Source organism: Protobothrops mucrosquamatus, unplaced genomic scaffold (genome assembly GCF_001527695.2).
Source record: "Protobothrops mucrosquamatus isolate PMUCROS unplaced genomic scaffold, P.Mucros_1.0 scaffold2928, whole genome shotgun sequence".
NCBI classification, from domain to species: domain Eukaryota; kingdom Metazoa; phylum Chordata; class Lepidosauria; order Squamata; family Viperidae; genus Protobothrops; species Protobothrops mucrosquamatus.
Genome location: NW_015388953.1, coordinates 248,495 through 264,089, shown reverse-complemented (window position 1 = coordinate 264,089; position 15,595 = coordinate 248,495). Strand labels below are relative to the sequence as shown.

Sequence of the window (15,595 nt, the reverse complement as noted above, 5' to 3'; positions counted from 1 at the left end):
TGGGCAAATAGATTAACCTGCATTATTTAAAGTTAGACTTTGCATTGGTTACGTAAAAGAAATAAGAATCTGGTAACACTTTAACATTAGTTCATTTGTAGCAGTATAAAGTTTCATGAAGTAAAATCTATTTCATTAGGCCCATTGATGTATACTCTACATGTATATATGATGAGAAAACAGTAAGCATTACCCATGCATCCCTGTTCGTGGATGCATTCTGTCAGTCTTCTGCCTATTTGTCCTATATAGTGGTTGTTGTAATCCTTACATTGTATGTTGTAGATGACTCCTGTTTTTTCTTCTAGGGTTGTTGGGTCTTTTGATTTGCTTAGGATGTTTTGAAGGGCTTTAGTTGGCTTGTGTGCTATGCTGATTCCATGTGATTGTCATACTCTGTTGGTGGTTTTTGAGATATTCTTGATGTAGGGTTTGTATTGACTGTGCTGTGTTGGGTTGAGTTGAGTGGTCAGGGACTTTTTGATAAAGTTGTGTGGATATCCATTTTGTTGGAATATGTTGTATAGATGATCTATTTCCTTTTTCTGCTGTTACAGGTTGCTGCAGTGTGTTTGGGCTCATCTAAATAAAGTCCTTACGCAGCTTCTCTTGTGGGAGGTTGGATTGTTGCTTTGATAGTGGAACACCTGGTTAGTATGAGTGGTTTTTCTGTAGACCTGCATTTCTAGTTTGCCATTGTGGTCCCTGCTGATCAAAATGTCCAGGATGGGTAGCAAGTTGTTGGTTTTTTTCTTCTCTTGTAAACTGGATTCCTTTAAAAATGTTATTGATGGTTCTATGGGTGTTCTCTAACTGGTCCTTTTTTATTATGGTGAAGGTGTCATCTAGGGGAAGTGATGCACTCATGAGGGGTGCAGTGCCTTACTTCAGAACCTGCCAGCTAGATGGGATAACCTTGGAAATCAGATTTGACCACAGGACTGAATTCTATATCCTTGGCAATAACATATGCTCATTGTTATTCAATTAGCCATTAGCAATACAATTTTTACATCCTACCCAATGTAATGTAATGTAACGTAACGTAACGTAACATAACATAACATAATAAACTATTTCATTGATGCAGGCTATAGAATTTAATATTAGTTTATAATTTAACAGTTTCATATTAGAGTCTCCCTTGAAAATTATTTGTTTAAAAATAATCACCCAAAAATTAGGTCTCCAACAGAAGAGAATGTATGTAGCTCAGGGTTGAATCGTGGAGTCCTTGGTGCACACTGAGCTTGGTTGTTTGCTTGCAGACATCTCATCAGTGTACTGATGATGTTATCTAGTTGGGTAATGAAACATCTGCATGCAAACAATCAAGTTCAGAGAACACCAAGGACTCCACAGATCAGTATCTGCATGTATAAGCTGAAGTGATCTATCCTGGTTACTTTTATCTGTATGTTGCGTTGACAACTGAATCAGTTTTATTGCAAAAATAAGTCAATGTGGATTGGTGACATGTGGCAGAGATAGAAAAGAAGGAAAAGCAAAGAAATTACTTTCCTATAGCTTTGTGAAATAAAAGAATATTTGGAAATATCTGCCTATATAACTCTGAGGATTTTGTTTTACCAAATGTAATCTAGAGTCAGATGAAAATTGGCTCCAGGTTTATAATAATAATTCAGCAGAAGTGGATAATATGCTTTCTCCCTCAAGGATTGTGGCAGGGAAGCCATGGATGAGACAATAACTGGGATATGGATCACTTAGAGGTGCTCCTAAAGGCACCCTTTCACAGTGAGATATTACTCAGGTTGGGCCAACTGAGAATGGGCCTTTTCATTGTTGCCAGTACTCAAATTTCCTTGCTATGTATTTATTACATTTTTTAATTATAGGAAAATACACTTTTATTTCTCCAGACTGCCTAATGCTAATTTTCTCGTCTCACTCCAATGGCGCTTTTTAATTGATCTGTTTTTGTTGGCTACTGGCTGTTTTAATTATTCAACATATTGTTTCAGTAGATGTGTTGTGTATTTGTTAGTTGTTGGGGGGATTTGTTTTCTGATGCTGTTAATTAATGCTAGAATTTTTTTGAGAGAGAGGTTAGATATGATTCTTCAAAATGTTTTGAAGACTTTGTAGGAAAAGATTTGTTTGGAAAAGCAGCCTACATATTCTTAAACAAATAACGTGAAAGGAAATAGATGCTGTGGAAGAAAAAAATTTGCCCTGCAAGGATGGGATCAGACCAACCAATCCTTCAAGAGGTATCCAGTTAAGCAAAACTGTAACTTTCTTCATCATCTTCTTCCAGGCTTGTGTCCCAACAGTTTTTGAGAAATATTCTGCTGCCTTTCACATTAATGACAAGCAAGTCCACATCAGCCTTTGGGACACAGCAGGTAAGGCCTGTGTCAAAACGGCTGCATTGTTTTTTAAACAGATACATTAGCGAAATAAAAATCTTTCCAGTGAGATTGCATTAGTAGAAGAACGAGCAAGCTTTTGCCTGTATAGATAGACATCATCTTCCAGAAGGAAGTTAAATGCAGCTGGGGTTTGCCAACAATTTTTGGCTACTGATTGAAAGCCAGCTAATCAGGCAGAATTATTTGCTTGGAAAAAAACAACCTAAAACATAGCAACGTGGGGGTGGATGAAATGAATTAAATTTAAAGAATTATCTTTCACTACAGTATTAGCTTATGGTTGCTCTCTTTAGGAAGTATGTAAAACACGTCACAATCTTTTATCCACATATGGACAGAAATATGCAGGCCATAAGCAAAAAGCTTTCTGCTCTTTTGGGAAGGTAGTATCACCTGATCTCTTTATGCATCACAATGTTTTACCAAGAGGGAAGTCTTGTGGTGATCTACCATGCAATGAACATTTTGCCTTATCAAGGCTGGTGTCCCTCAAGTGTGCTGGGCTTCACAGCCTGCATGCTGACTAGGGATGATAATGAGAGTGAGTCTAATCCATCTGTTGAGACAGATTGCCCTGAAGTGCCTCTGCATGGGTGAAAGAAACATTTTGGCTCTTACAAAGAAGGTAGATCACTCAGGATATCCTGTAACCGTCCCTTCACTGCATAATAAGCAAGCCACTTTTTATACATTTTCAACGTTGCCCCCACTTTTATACATTTTATAGCCTTGCTTGCTCCCACTTCCCCTGCTGCCCTATCTATTGACAGTACTGAGATCTTCCTGCAGAAACTGTATTTCAGAGGCAGACAAGTGTAACAAAAAGCCCCTTTCAATGCTTCCTTTCATTAAAATATATAAAAATGAGCCAAGACGGAGAAGAAGCAAATGACAAAAACCTCCCTTACAGAGAATATCAGACAATCTCTCGGAGTTCAAAGTGGCCATTTCTAGAACCTTGAAATTTTCCTATAACATCAGTCCAAAGATACCGGATGTTATTTTCTGGAGATGAAAGAAATACTTTCAACAAAGCTGAAAGGACAGTGTTTCTTTCATCTCTAGAAAAAAGATCTACCACAGTGGTGGCGATCCTATGGCACGGGTGCCAGAGGTGGCACTCAGAGCCCTCTCTGTGGGCACGTGCGCCGTCGCCCCAGTCCTAGGCCTTCAGCTGGGTTTTATAAAACCTTTTCGCTTTAGGCCTCCGCTGCCGTGTGCAAAAAAAAAAAGGTTCAATCAATCAGTCAATTTCAACTCGCGGGGGGGGGGGAAAAGATCTCGCAAAGTTGGAATTGATTGATTGAACTTTTTAGTCCCACCCAGTCTGCTGTTACCATCGCAGCCACGCCCACCCAATGGGCCTCACCCCCAATTGGCCACACCCACGCGGCACAAATCACAATCTTTTACACATTTAACTAGAAGCAAACTTCACTGAATGGATTGAGAAAACAATGTGTATTAGACTATACTATTTATTGTATTTATTAGAATTTTACCGTGCCTTTATTATTTTTAAAAATAATTCAAGGTGGCAAAGATACCTAGTACTTCTTCCTCCTCATGCTTTCCCCACAGTGATAACCTTGTGAGGTGGGTTAGGCTGAGAGAGAGTGACTGGCCCAAAGTCATCCAGCTTGGCTTTCATATACTTTAAATTACTTAGGGATTATATAGGACGGACATAAACTACCTTATATATTAATATGGCTATTTGTGGCTATTATGGGAAGTGAAATGTACTAAGGGACTGGGAGGAAGACCTTGAATAAACATTTGTGCATACAGTATATTGTAAATGATGCTTATATATAAAATATTAATCAATGCACATATATGTTACATTATTCCATGCAGGACAGGAAGATTATGACAGACTCCGTCCTCTGTCCTATAACGGGGCCCATGCAGTGATCATATGTTATGATGTCACCAATCCCATCAGCTTCAACAACATCCTCACAAAGGTAACAAGACCAACATAATGTGTGAGCTCAATGAAAATTGCTTGCTCTAGTATCTATTGAGAAGGTGTGTGTCTTACAGTAAATAAAATAGTCAAATTGTTATACCAGAAAAACTTGCAGCTCTTCCAAGGACACCCATGCAGCTTTTGGGTTTGCTTCCTTTTCTTCTATTTCACTCCATTTTGTCCTGCATAATCATTTTATTCTAGTCCATCATCTGGTTTTATCACATGCCCCAAATGTGCAAGTCTTTGTTGAATGGTAGAACAGATCGGCTTTATTTGGTCCAGAATTCAGACTGATTAGTTATTCTTGCAGTCCATGGTACTCTTGGCAACCATCTCCAAATCCAGAATCTGAAAGTGTCTATTTTCTTTCTCTTCTTCTTTCTCTGTGTCCAGCTTTCACAGCTGTCTGTACATTCCCACTGAAAGACCATTGATGAAAACAAATTCCTTGAGTAAAAACTCATTCATTCTAGATATACATCCTTTATAGAAGGCTCTTTGCTAGTTTTCAGACATGTAGTAAAAAATAAACCAGATTCTGTATACCTGAAACCTGTCTACTTTTGATGTTTTTTAATCTCGTCTGTCTCTCATTTTAGTGGTACCCTGAAGCAAACCATTTCTGCAAAGGGATTCCAATTTTGCTTGTTGGTTGCAAAACTGACCTAAGGAATGACAAAGTTCTAGTAAGGAAGTTACATCAAAACCAACTAGAACCCATCACATACCAGAAGGTACTACAATCAGACACCCACTGTTCTGTATAATCATGTTGCACTATACAGCCACAATCTTTACCTCCGAAAAACATAATACATGAGGTGACGTTCTGCCTACATTCAGTCTCATCAAAGCTAACAAAAGGTGCTAATAATAGCAGGGCTGAACAATACTTCAGAAATAATACAGAAAGTATGCTTTGGAATGTATGAAAGTACAAAAGAACATGTCTGCAACTCCTTAGAGCTGCTTCTTCTTTTCCCTTGACTGCATGCATATGGAAAGGATGCAGCTACTTCAAAGAATTGTAGGCATATGCTACATTTATGCCCTTCCATGTTCTGAAACACATTTTTGGAATCAAATCCAAAGCACTTCCCTATCCTAATATTCAGCCAGATCCCATCAAGTTGGGCTTGATAGCTGGAAATTACATAGACAAATGGTTACCATTGCATCCTCATCTTGAAATACCACCTGTGCTTTGTGGTAGCTCAGTATTGTAAGTATGTTGCCCTTTACCCATTCTACCCATTCTTTAAATCAGGAACGAGCAGCAGTTGTTGAATTCCAACTCTCATCACCTGTGAGCAGAATGGCCCGTGGCACAAAATGATGGGAGTTGCAGTCCAAGGCCTAGAAGGCCACACATTGCCTATCCTGCCCTAATTTTAAGAAGATATGTCAATGTTGTTCTTTTTGTTGTAGGGAGAGGCCTTGGCTCGGAATCTCCGTGCAGTTGCATATTTTGAGTGTTCAGCCCTCTACCATGAAAATATTACTGACATATTCACAGAGGCTTCAAGAGCAGCTTTGAGAAAGATGAAGAAAGAACAGCAGAGGCAAAGACTCAAAAAGACCTGTCTCCTTACCTGACCATCCTTTGAGTGACTCCAGAAAATTTGCAAATGTTCATATCCACCCAGTGTGATGAAATCTCTCAGAATAACATCTCTCCATAAAGATGTTTATTTATTTATTTATTTATTTATAAACTTCTATGCCGCCCTTCTCCCCAGAGGGACTCAGGGCGGCTCACAGCATGTTAAAAAACAAAACAAAAAACATTTCCCCTATAAAACCAATTAAAAAGCAAATATATTAATAGCTGTGTCATATTTAAAATCTTTGAAAATTTTTAAAAATTATTCCCTATTTAAAATTCACCCTAGGTCAGTCCCGCTTGTTGNGGGGGTAGCTCGTTCCAGAGGGTGGGGGCACCCACAGAGAAGGCCCTCCCCCTGGGGGTCGCCAGCCGACACTGCCTGGCCGACGGCACCCTGAGGAGGCCCGCTCTGTGGGAGCGTACCGGTCTGTGGGAGGGAATCTGTGGCAGAAGGCGGTCTCGTAAATATCCAGGTCCTATGCCATGGAGCGCTTTAAAGGTGGGAGACTTTCCCGAGATAGACCAACATGCAAATAGATAGTATAAGATTACATTGAATATCAAGCTTCCTGAATCTAATGGTTCAATATTCCACTTACTGCACAGCAGTTCACCTTCAATATAAAGAAGATCAGAAGATCGTTCCAATATTTAAATCAAAATGGAATACTGTCAATGATCATGTGAAAAACTCATCAGATATTCAAACACTGATTACATTATGTAAAATTCACAATGCTTAATGCTACATACCAGAGCTCAATAGCACTCTATTATTTTGCTGACTAAGACTGGAAAAATAATATTTATTAAGTACCTGGCAATTCACTATAGTAATTAGTTTCAGAAAATAAACATTTTTTTAGTGTTAGTCATGTTCAAGTTGGGCACAATGTCTTACTCGCCCTTATTACTGGTCATCTACACTATGCATACTCAAAAACTGTTTCTTAAGAAGCTGCAATAATAGATATGAATTGCTCAAAGTAGTTCTAATGTATTTCTGAATTATTATTTTGTTCCAATATTTAGGGTAGCTCCTAAAAACATTATTACAGTTACTCCAGTGCTTTCTTCAATAGCACACACAAAAAAAATTCCAAAACCATGTATTTTGGATCAGATGAATAGAAAAATTAGAAGAAACCCTCAAAGGAATATATCAAAGAAAAGAAGAATGATGGTATTATTCTACAACTAGAAATTATGCAGGAGACATTCATATTGGATCTTTATTTCTATGTATTGAATGTAGACAGTTAACATGTTCTAATGGGATTTACAGAAGTGGTATATTGATCATACTGTGCAATATACATAATTATTATTTCAAATTCACAACAGTTGCAACATAGACTGGCTTATTAATCTTATTTGGCCATTAAGTGTTGTATATATGATGGCTTAGTCTTCTATGGATAGAGCAATTTGCTAGAAATAGGTAATTTTACCCACATTTGTAAATTGGATGGCCGCCCAAAATGCTGTTTTGTATGTATTGTTGTTGTTGTTGTTAGAGTGGCATTGTAGTCTAGTGGTGAAGACACTCACATCTCAGAAAGTTAAGAGTTAAATCCTAGGTAGTGGCAGATGTTTCTCTCCTAGGGCACAAAGAAAAAATATCTGCTGTGAACTCCGTGTGGTGTCAGGAAGGACATCTGGCTAGTAAATGCTCAGCTCCATCCAGTTGCCCCGACTCTACCCCGAATTAAGGGATCACAGGGTCATAAAAAAGGAAGTTGTTGTTGTTTAGTTAAATTTACCTATCACTAAAGAAGATATGATGGGAACCAGATTTACTTTTTCCAAGGAAAAGAACAGCAAATGCATCCAGAAGACTACATCTGATAATCTAGGAACAAAGCCAGAAGGAGGGACCCACCCAACCTGCAAACGTGGTTCTTCAAGTTGAGTACTTTTCCATCCCAGCTCCACACCTCATCCTTGGGCAACTGGGTACACAGTATATCATGTTAGAAGCCTGCCTTATTCCAGTGACTTTTAGATATGCTGCTTATTTTTTAAAAAGACATTGAAACATTTAAAAAATAGCCTTGAAACCCATGATTTAAAATTATCTAACTGCACCTTTGTCCAACATTTTCAGATTAATTAGTCTTAAATAAGTCTTTAAGATATAACAAACTCTCAGAGAAAATCAGTTTTGGATGTGCCTGAATATGTTATTTATTCACAGACTTGTATTAACAGAGAGAAAGGAAGTACTGTGTTGCATATATAATGCAAATTTATCTACAGGCCATTAGATTAGGGAAGACTGCCATAGGACAATGTCACCACTCATCACCACATGTCAAGATTTATTTTCTATGCAGAACTAGAAATAACATAAATTGTATTTTTCAGCGCCATGACCACTACTACCACCTAGCGCCAAAAATGCCAAAATCTGGATTTTCTATCTATTTAGTCACTGAAGAGGAAAATTGAGATGTTGTGGGGAAAGAGAAAAAATTCACACAGAAAGAAGGAATCCCACCATCAGAACTTTCCTTAACAAATAATTTCACTGCTGGAAGGCAGCAGAGGGCTCATTCTGAGTTTTGACTGAATCGTAAAGTTTTTGTTTTTCAATATAGTGTATCATAAAACATGTAAAAAATAACCACAATTGGGTATGAGGTATTAAGGATTCCAGCTAAGAAACCCTATTTCCAGAATAGCCTGTTCCAGTATTTTTTTTGTAAAAAAAAAAAAAAAAAAAAGGTGCCGGAACTCACACACGTCATACAACCCGCCTTGCCTACCCTACAAGGTTTACCTTTGTAGTTGAAAAAAAAAAACCTTCAATTTTTAATGTATCTAAAAGACTAGGATTTTGTTCAAGGCAACTCTGGAAAATCTGTTGAAAAAATGTGCCGGAACTCTGTTCCGGTGCGTTCTATGACAAAAAAAAAGCCCTGGCCTGTTCCCTATCTTCTCCTTAACCTTTCTCAGGACTTACACAAGTTTTTCTTCCAACAAAGTCTTTAAATCTTAAAGTCCCAGAGCATGTTATCTTTTTCATTTTCTATTCTTTGTCTATTTTATGGTCCCAACACTTCTTGCTTGCAGGCAAACACTATTTCTTGCAGGTATTCCAATACATTGTTGTTACTACAGTACTTTATCAGGCCATTGTTTATAATCAGTCTTTGCAATTTTCTTGCAGCAGCAAACTAGGTGGTCCATTTTTTCTTCAGCTTCATTATTATTTACATTTATGATGACAGTTCAACAAATTATGGGTGGCTTACAACATCCAGATATATAATTAAAACAATTAAAAATATAAACAATGTAGTAATCCAGAGTAAAAACAACCATAACAATAACACATAACCAGGGCATAAACACCTTAATCCCAGGCCTGGGATCATAGGTAGATCTCCAGAGCCTTCTGGAACTGCAGGAGAGTAGACACTGCGTGCATCTCTGGGAGACTACTGTTCCAGAGGTCAGGAGCAGCAGTAGAAAAGGCATGCTTCCTCAATCCCACACAATGACATTGTTTCATTGCGGGAACCTAGAGCAGGGCTTTTCAACCAGTGGTACGGGTACCACCTGTGATACATTGGCACCTGGCAGGTGGTACGCGACCATCCTAGAAAAGTGGTAGCGGGGGAGGGGAATGAGCTGAACCGGTGGCAGCACCGCACAAGCCTGAGTGAGAGATGGCTGGAGCTGCAGGGCTGTCAGAGCTCATCGGAAGCACCAGGATCAGTGCCGTTTTCCAGCTGATCAGAGCTTCTTCGGGGCTGTCAGGGCTCAGGAGAAGCGCCAGGATCAGCACCAGGCTCCAGCTGGAGCTCGGCACTGATCCTGGTGCTTCTGCTGAGCCCTGAAGAAGCACCGATCAGCTGGAATGTTGCAGCATCTCCAGGGTCTTGTGATTTACATTCAGATGCTTGGCAACTGATTCATATTTATGACGGTCACAGTGTCCCAGGGTGATGTGAAGTGACCAAAACCTGCTGCAACCACCCAGCAGATGGGGGGAATAAAACCAAACACCACACCACCCCCGCTGCCAATACTCAACAGAAATGCTCACAACAATGAAAACCACAGACAGGAGGAAGAGCCCCGCCGGGTGGGCAGGCAGGTGTCTTGCTCGGCTGTGGCTTGGGGGGGGGGCACATTTTTCAATGCCATTGTAACTTCGAACAGTCACTAAGCGAACTGTTGTAAGTCGAGGACTACCTGTACTTTATCACTTTTTTCCTTTTTTTTGAGAGGGGAGTCATCAAGTTGTTGACACCTTGCTAGGCGACTGGTGGTACTTGGATATTGCCATATCCTAAAAGTGGTACAATGGGTGAAAAGGTTGAAAAGCCCTGGCCTAGAGCATACCCCTCAGACCAAATGTTCCAGATAGACAGAAATTATTTGAAAAAGGAGTGGTTTACCATTACATTTTCCCATGCAATATGAAATGATGCCTTTGACATTGCCATTAAAGCTATCATCCACTTTCAGCATCTTCAGCCTAGTTGCTTTAGCTGGGCAGATGGACTAACTTTTACATCTTGAATGACTCTGTTGGGATTATGTACTCTTGGCATATACTCCTGGCATTCTTCACTCATCCCTCCTGGAAACATCATCCCTATCCTCCACTGTAATGAGGCATCATAGCAGGACTTGGGGGGAGTGTATCTGAGTAAGAGTAGAAAGCCCAATTTTTCATAGGCAGTCCCGATTCATAGAATAAAAAGGGAAATCTTCAGTCAGAAAGTGCTAATAGTGACCTTTAAGTTCTATTATGTTTTTTTATTTTCTATCTTTTAAAAACTTAAAACACAATGTATATGTCAATATTTTTCTTCAGGCACTACTTATTACAATTTGAGGTCAGAGAAAAAAGAACCATAAAAATGAATATGATTCTTCTGTTCTTCTAACCCAGGGGTGTGAAACTGCCAGCCCGCAGGCCAGATCCGTCATGCTGAAACCGCGCCCACCCCATTGCCGGCAATGGAAAAAAAGTCGTGATACATCGCAACACGTCACGTTGCAAGTTTGACACCCCTGTTCTAACCTGATGCCTTTCTTCATATTACTTGTGTCTACTCTAAGTTAAAACTGAAAACATCTAGAAGGCCCCAGGTTGAAGAAACTAAACTAACCGAGTTGTTGAATATACCATAGAAAAAATATTACCTCTATCATATCATGTATCGTGGATTTGGCTGTCCACACCAATGGCTTGGGATTTCAAATACAACAAAGAAAAGCAAAATCTGAAAACAAAAATAAATGAAGCAAAAACTGTTAATAGAGCACTTTGAAATCCTAGTTATTGTGGTATATGATCAGGTTCAATTTATCCTACTTTGGACACATTATGCATTCTCTGGCAGCAAGCTGGTACTTACTGTAGCAATGAGTGCACCATTGGGATTGCTGAAGGACTAGGTTAGGGACAGATCATCTTGAAAATTGATCTACAGTATATGGTCACTAAGAGTCAGCAACCGCTTGAGGACATGCAATCAAATTTTGGAAAAATGATAGCCCAGGTTGGTTCTCTATAACTTTAGTTGGGGTTCTTTACATTTAAGGAGATAAATACTAAAGTAGAGATCATATTTCCTGCAGACATTTTGCTTTGCAGTTCAGCAACCCTTCATGCAACAGTTCAAGAAGTGGGGAATCGCCTTGCAGTATTATATCCTGTGTCAAATTTGAATTCTCTGGAGTTCATTGGTGATTGTAGGTTTCTTGGTGGTTGGAATGGTGCCAGTTCTGTTTTCACTGGCCCATCCTGTTAGTCAGTTGTGTATGATTTGAATCAAGTGTTTTACTGAGTGAAAAATAATATCTTTCTTTCAAATTAACAAACTCTAGTTCTGACTCTCGTTAGTTTGGGGCAAGTTCACTGAGTAGAAAACTCAAAAGAAATAAGGCAAAAGTAAAATAGTCCTCAATTAATATTGTTATCCTGCAAATCAAGCAATTAAGCAGGAAGCACCTTAATGCTGAGAAACTGCAGCATGCTGCTAAGCCCCGACAGACTTGTAAAGAAACTATGATTTTATTATTTTTAAAATGATTTAAAGAATCATTAGTTGATAACAATAAGAATTATATTAATTCAATATGAGATAGTAGATATTAAGGGATAAAGAGAAGAAATATCTGATGTTGTAACTTGAGATTTATGTATGTTATGGAATCATTGATTACCCAGTCACCACGTTGCTTTTTAAATGTTTAATTGTAAAATTAGAAAACCAATAAAATATTATTTTAAAAAAGAAATACAAAAGATTGTTCTTTTAAAGATGAGTATAAATTTCTGGTTAAAGTTAGTCACTACAATATTATTTTACAATGAATGGGGATCCTGATTTTCTAGGCACCAATAGTGTTCAGTTATTTACATCCAAATCCTGCATTCCTATCACTTTCTTTCAACATAACTGCTCATTGGGATTGATTTTTTTCTTCCTATTATTTTCCCACAAGAGCAAGGTCTTCTTTTTTTTTAGTTTAACTGATGTTGATCCATTTGAGGCAGGAATTGACAAACTTGTCACCAAAACCTGATGCCTTGGGCTGAGAGTGACTGGTTCAAAGTCACCCACTTGGCTTTCAATGCCTAAAATAGAACCATAATTCACTCTCTCCTGGTTTCTAACCCGATCTAACCACTAGACCAAACTAGTTCTCCTAATTGGAATTGAAAATGGAAGTAATAATTTTGTATGACTACATGTTGCATGAATCATTTCAACCTCAGTAGAAATATACCTCCTACAATGATTAAGTTTCATTCATTACAGTAGAATTGTTCACGGTAAGCATATTGCATTTCAATCTCATGCATTACTCAGATTTTTAAAATAAATATACTGACAACCCAATTTCATGCATGTTTATCTGCACCTAGGACTATTGAAAAATATTTCTGATTGGAGAAACATACAATTAATCTACTCATAACAAATTAGTTAAGTGACCCTTGCTTTTACTACCAATCTATTAATGCATAATTCATTTCAAATATAGAGTATTAAAAAAGACTTTCTGAAACAAACTTTGTCATATTGCAAAAGCCTGATTTCAATATACAAGTAGCCCTCAACTTACATTTATTTAGTGACCGTTCGAAGTTACAACAGCCCTGAAAAAAGTGACTTACGATTGTTTTTCACACTTATGACTGTTGCAGCATCCTCCGGTCACATGAACAAAATTCAAATACTTGGCAACTAGAATTTATTTATGACAGTTGCAGTGTCTGGGGTCATGTGATCACCTTTGGTGACCTTCTGACAGTCAATAGGGAAGTCAGATTCACTTAACGACTGTGTTACTAATTTAATAACTGCAATGATTCACTGTGGAAAGAAAGGTATAAAAAGGGGCCAAAACTCACTTAACAACTGTCTTGCTTAGCAGCAGAAATTTTGGGCTCAATTGTGTCCTAAGTAGTGGACTATCTATAACTGAAATATTCCTCAGGAAGATTTTTTTCAACTCTGCCTCCAAAATATTAGGGTAACACCTCACTTTTGTGAATCTTAAAACATTGATTGACTCTAAAGCAATTATGCAATGACAACAGCTATCAGCAAAATCTAATTAGCTTTGTTAAATAGGTGCCAGTCTATATATCCCCCCCTTAAAACGCTTTATGTACAGATTTTGAAACATGAGGCATTTTTTTTCTTGTATCACACTTTGTGAAAGCCGACTCTAAACCAAAAGGTCCTCTCATTACGCTCTCATTGCGATCCAGAATTGTGACAGAAAACCGGCTTTGCCCAATCAGGATTGTTGGGAAAGAGAACGGGTAAGCGAATGCACGCCAGCCAGAACATGTTTTTTTCTTTATTGAGTAGCAAATTTCTAATTGCTTTTTAGAACTTAAAACGATGCGGCAGAATCAGTTATTTTTCAGTTCCTGAAAGAAAAGGTTGGAGAGAGCGGCTGCTCTTCTTTTCCGTTAAGATGAGGAGAGAAACACGCAGCGCTGCACTTAATAGGATACGACCCCACACTTTTTGCTTAAATAGGCCTACTAATGTGTTTAATGCCCCTCCCCATCCTATTTCACTTGGTAACTGCATCAGATAAAGCTTCTCTGCGATAGAATTAGCCTGCGGGCGTAACATGTAAAACAGAATCCTTAATTTCCCTATTCCGGATCAGTTCCACGGAGATCAATAACTCTTATCCGGAATAAACACCAGGTCGAACGTTCCCTCGCAGCACTTCTTCCCTCCGTGAAGCAGAGACAATCAACGTTTTGCATGCCTCGGAAATAGTAATATTCCAGTAGGTGGCGCAACAGAAAGCCACAATTTTACGTAAAGCTCCGGTCAAATCAGAGGACGAGAGGAGAAAGCGAGGAAGGGAGATAGATTAAAGTAGAGATAGATAGATAGATCAAATAAATAAATAAATAAATACTACGCATGCGTATCCACTGGTCAAGTCTAGGCCAAAAGTAGATTCCGCTTATGCGCGTGCGCAGTTAAAAAGGGTTCAACTCCAGGTGGAGAAAAGCGCGCGTGCGCACGGGGAGGCCTTGCTTGTTGGGAGGGGTCAGAGAGGGAAGGGTACGCCGCGCAGGCGCAGTATGGCGGCCGAATATGTGTGTATGTGAGAGTCTGACGGGTTCAAAATGGCGGCGGCGGCTGCTTCTATGTGAGGGGAAGAATCTGGGGGCGGCGGGAAGGGAAGGAGGGCGAATGACGGTGGGGTTGAGTGATTGACCTATGCGCTACTAGGAGGCCCGAGAACCGAGGCGAGGGTGCTTAGTGGCCCTCTGTAGTGGGAGGTTGTAACTGTGCCCCGGGGGGGGGGGGTTGATAGAAGTGGAAGCGACAAGGCTGAGGTTTGGGTGCGAGTTCGGGGCCACCCTAAAAAGCCCAGGATGGGGCCGGTAGTCTCGTGGGAAGGGGGCTGGGCTAATCTCCCTGGAGGCGTTTGAGATGAGCCAAGGCTACTGAGGTGAGAATCGGAGGGATGGGCAGAGGCTCGAGAGGCAAGTTGAGAGACTGGGAAGGCTGAAGGTGTGTGTGGGCGAGACTGGTCTTGAATGGGGGATTTCCAGGGATTGTGGGGCCAAGTCGATAGGGGAAAGCTCGTTTATCTTATTATCCCAGTCGGACCTGGGAGAGAGTTTATGGCGCGGCAGGGACTTTGTGGGAGTTTTTCTTTTTCCCTGCGTCGAATTAACTGCTTCCAGAGTTGGTCGTTTGGGAGCTAAGGTGAAGAGAGGCTATAGTTCTCAGGACACCCTCCCCCCCCCAAGCCCGGCCTTGTGGAGAGGAGCCGGGATATAGTACCGGTATGCCCTCCAAGATCCCCCTGGCAACCCCCACTCCACAGAAGGAAATCGGTTACTCTTTGTATTTGAAGGCTTCCTGCTCTTTCTGGATGCGAAAGTTGTCCAGCTTTTGAAGACGATTGGGAATTTATTGATATTTTTTTTTCCTTTTCCTTTTTTTCTTGCCCTAGAAAGGGGCAAAGGAAAATCAGAGCCCTGGTAAGAGCTAACTTTGTTTATATTCTGTAGTTTTGCAAACAATGTTCTATTTAATACTTCCTCTTCTCCGTGGTGAAAACGAAGGTGTTTCACTGCATTTGTGTCCGTGCAAA

General features: G+C 39.7%; 2 protein-coding genes across 2 annotated transcripts in view; both read left to right on the top strand.

Moving 5' to 3' along the window:
• RHOD (ras homolog family member D) overlaps positions 1–6,063 on the top strand; it is an 8,538-nt gene extending 2,475 nt beyond the window's left edge. Inside the window, exons 2-5 of the mRNA XM_015826021.1 lie at positions 2,282–2,369; positions 4,257–4,366; positions 4,974–5,108; positions 5,803–6,063. Of these exons, the coding sequence (XP_015681507.1) occupies positions 2,282–2,369; positions 4,257–4,366; positions 4,974–5,108; positions 5,803–5,970 (501 nt within the window). The 3' untranslated portion in view covers positions 5,971–6,063. The remainder of the gene's footprint in view (positions 1–2,281; positions 2,370–4,256; positions 4,367–4,973; positions 5,109–5,802) is intronic.
• Positions 6,064–14,597: 8,534 nt separating this feature from the next.
• KDM2A (lysine demethylase 2A) overlaps positions 14,598–15,595 on the top strand; it is a 94,535-nt gene continuing 93,537 nt past the window's right edge. The window contains exons 1-2 of the mRNA XM_015826007.1: positions 14,598–14,638; positions 15,455–15,482. Coding sequence (XP_015681493.1) covers positions 14,616–14,638; positions 15,455–15,482 — 51 coding nt within the window. The 5' untranslated portion in view covers positions 14,598–14,615. The remainder of the gene's footprint in view (positions 14,639–15,454; positions 15,483–15,595) is intronic.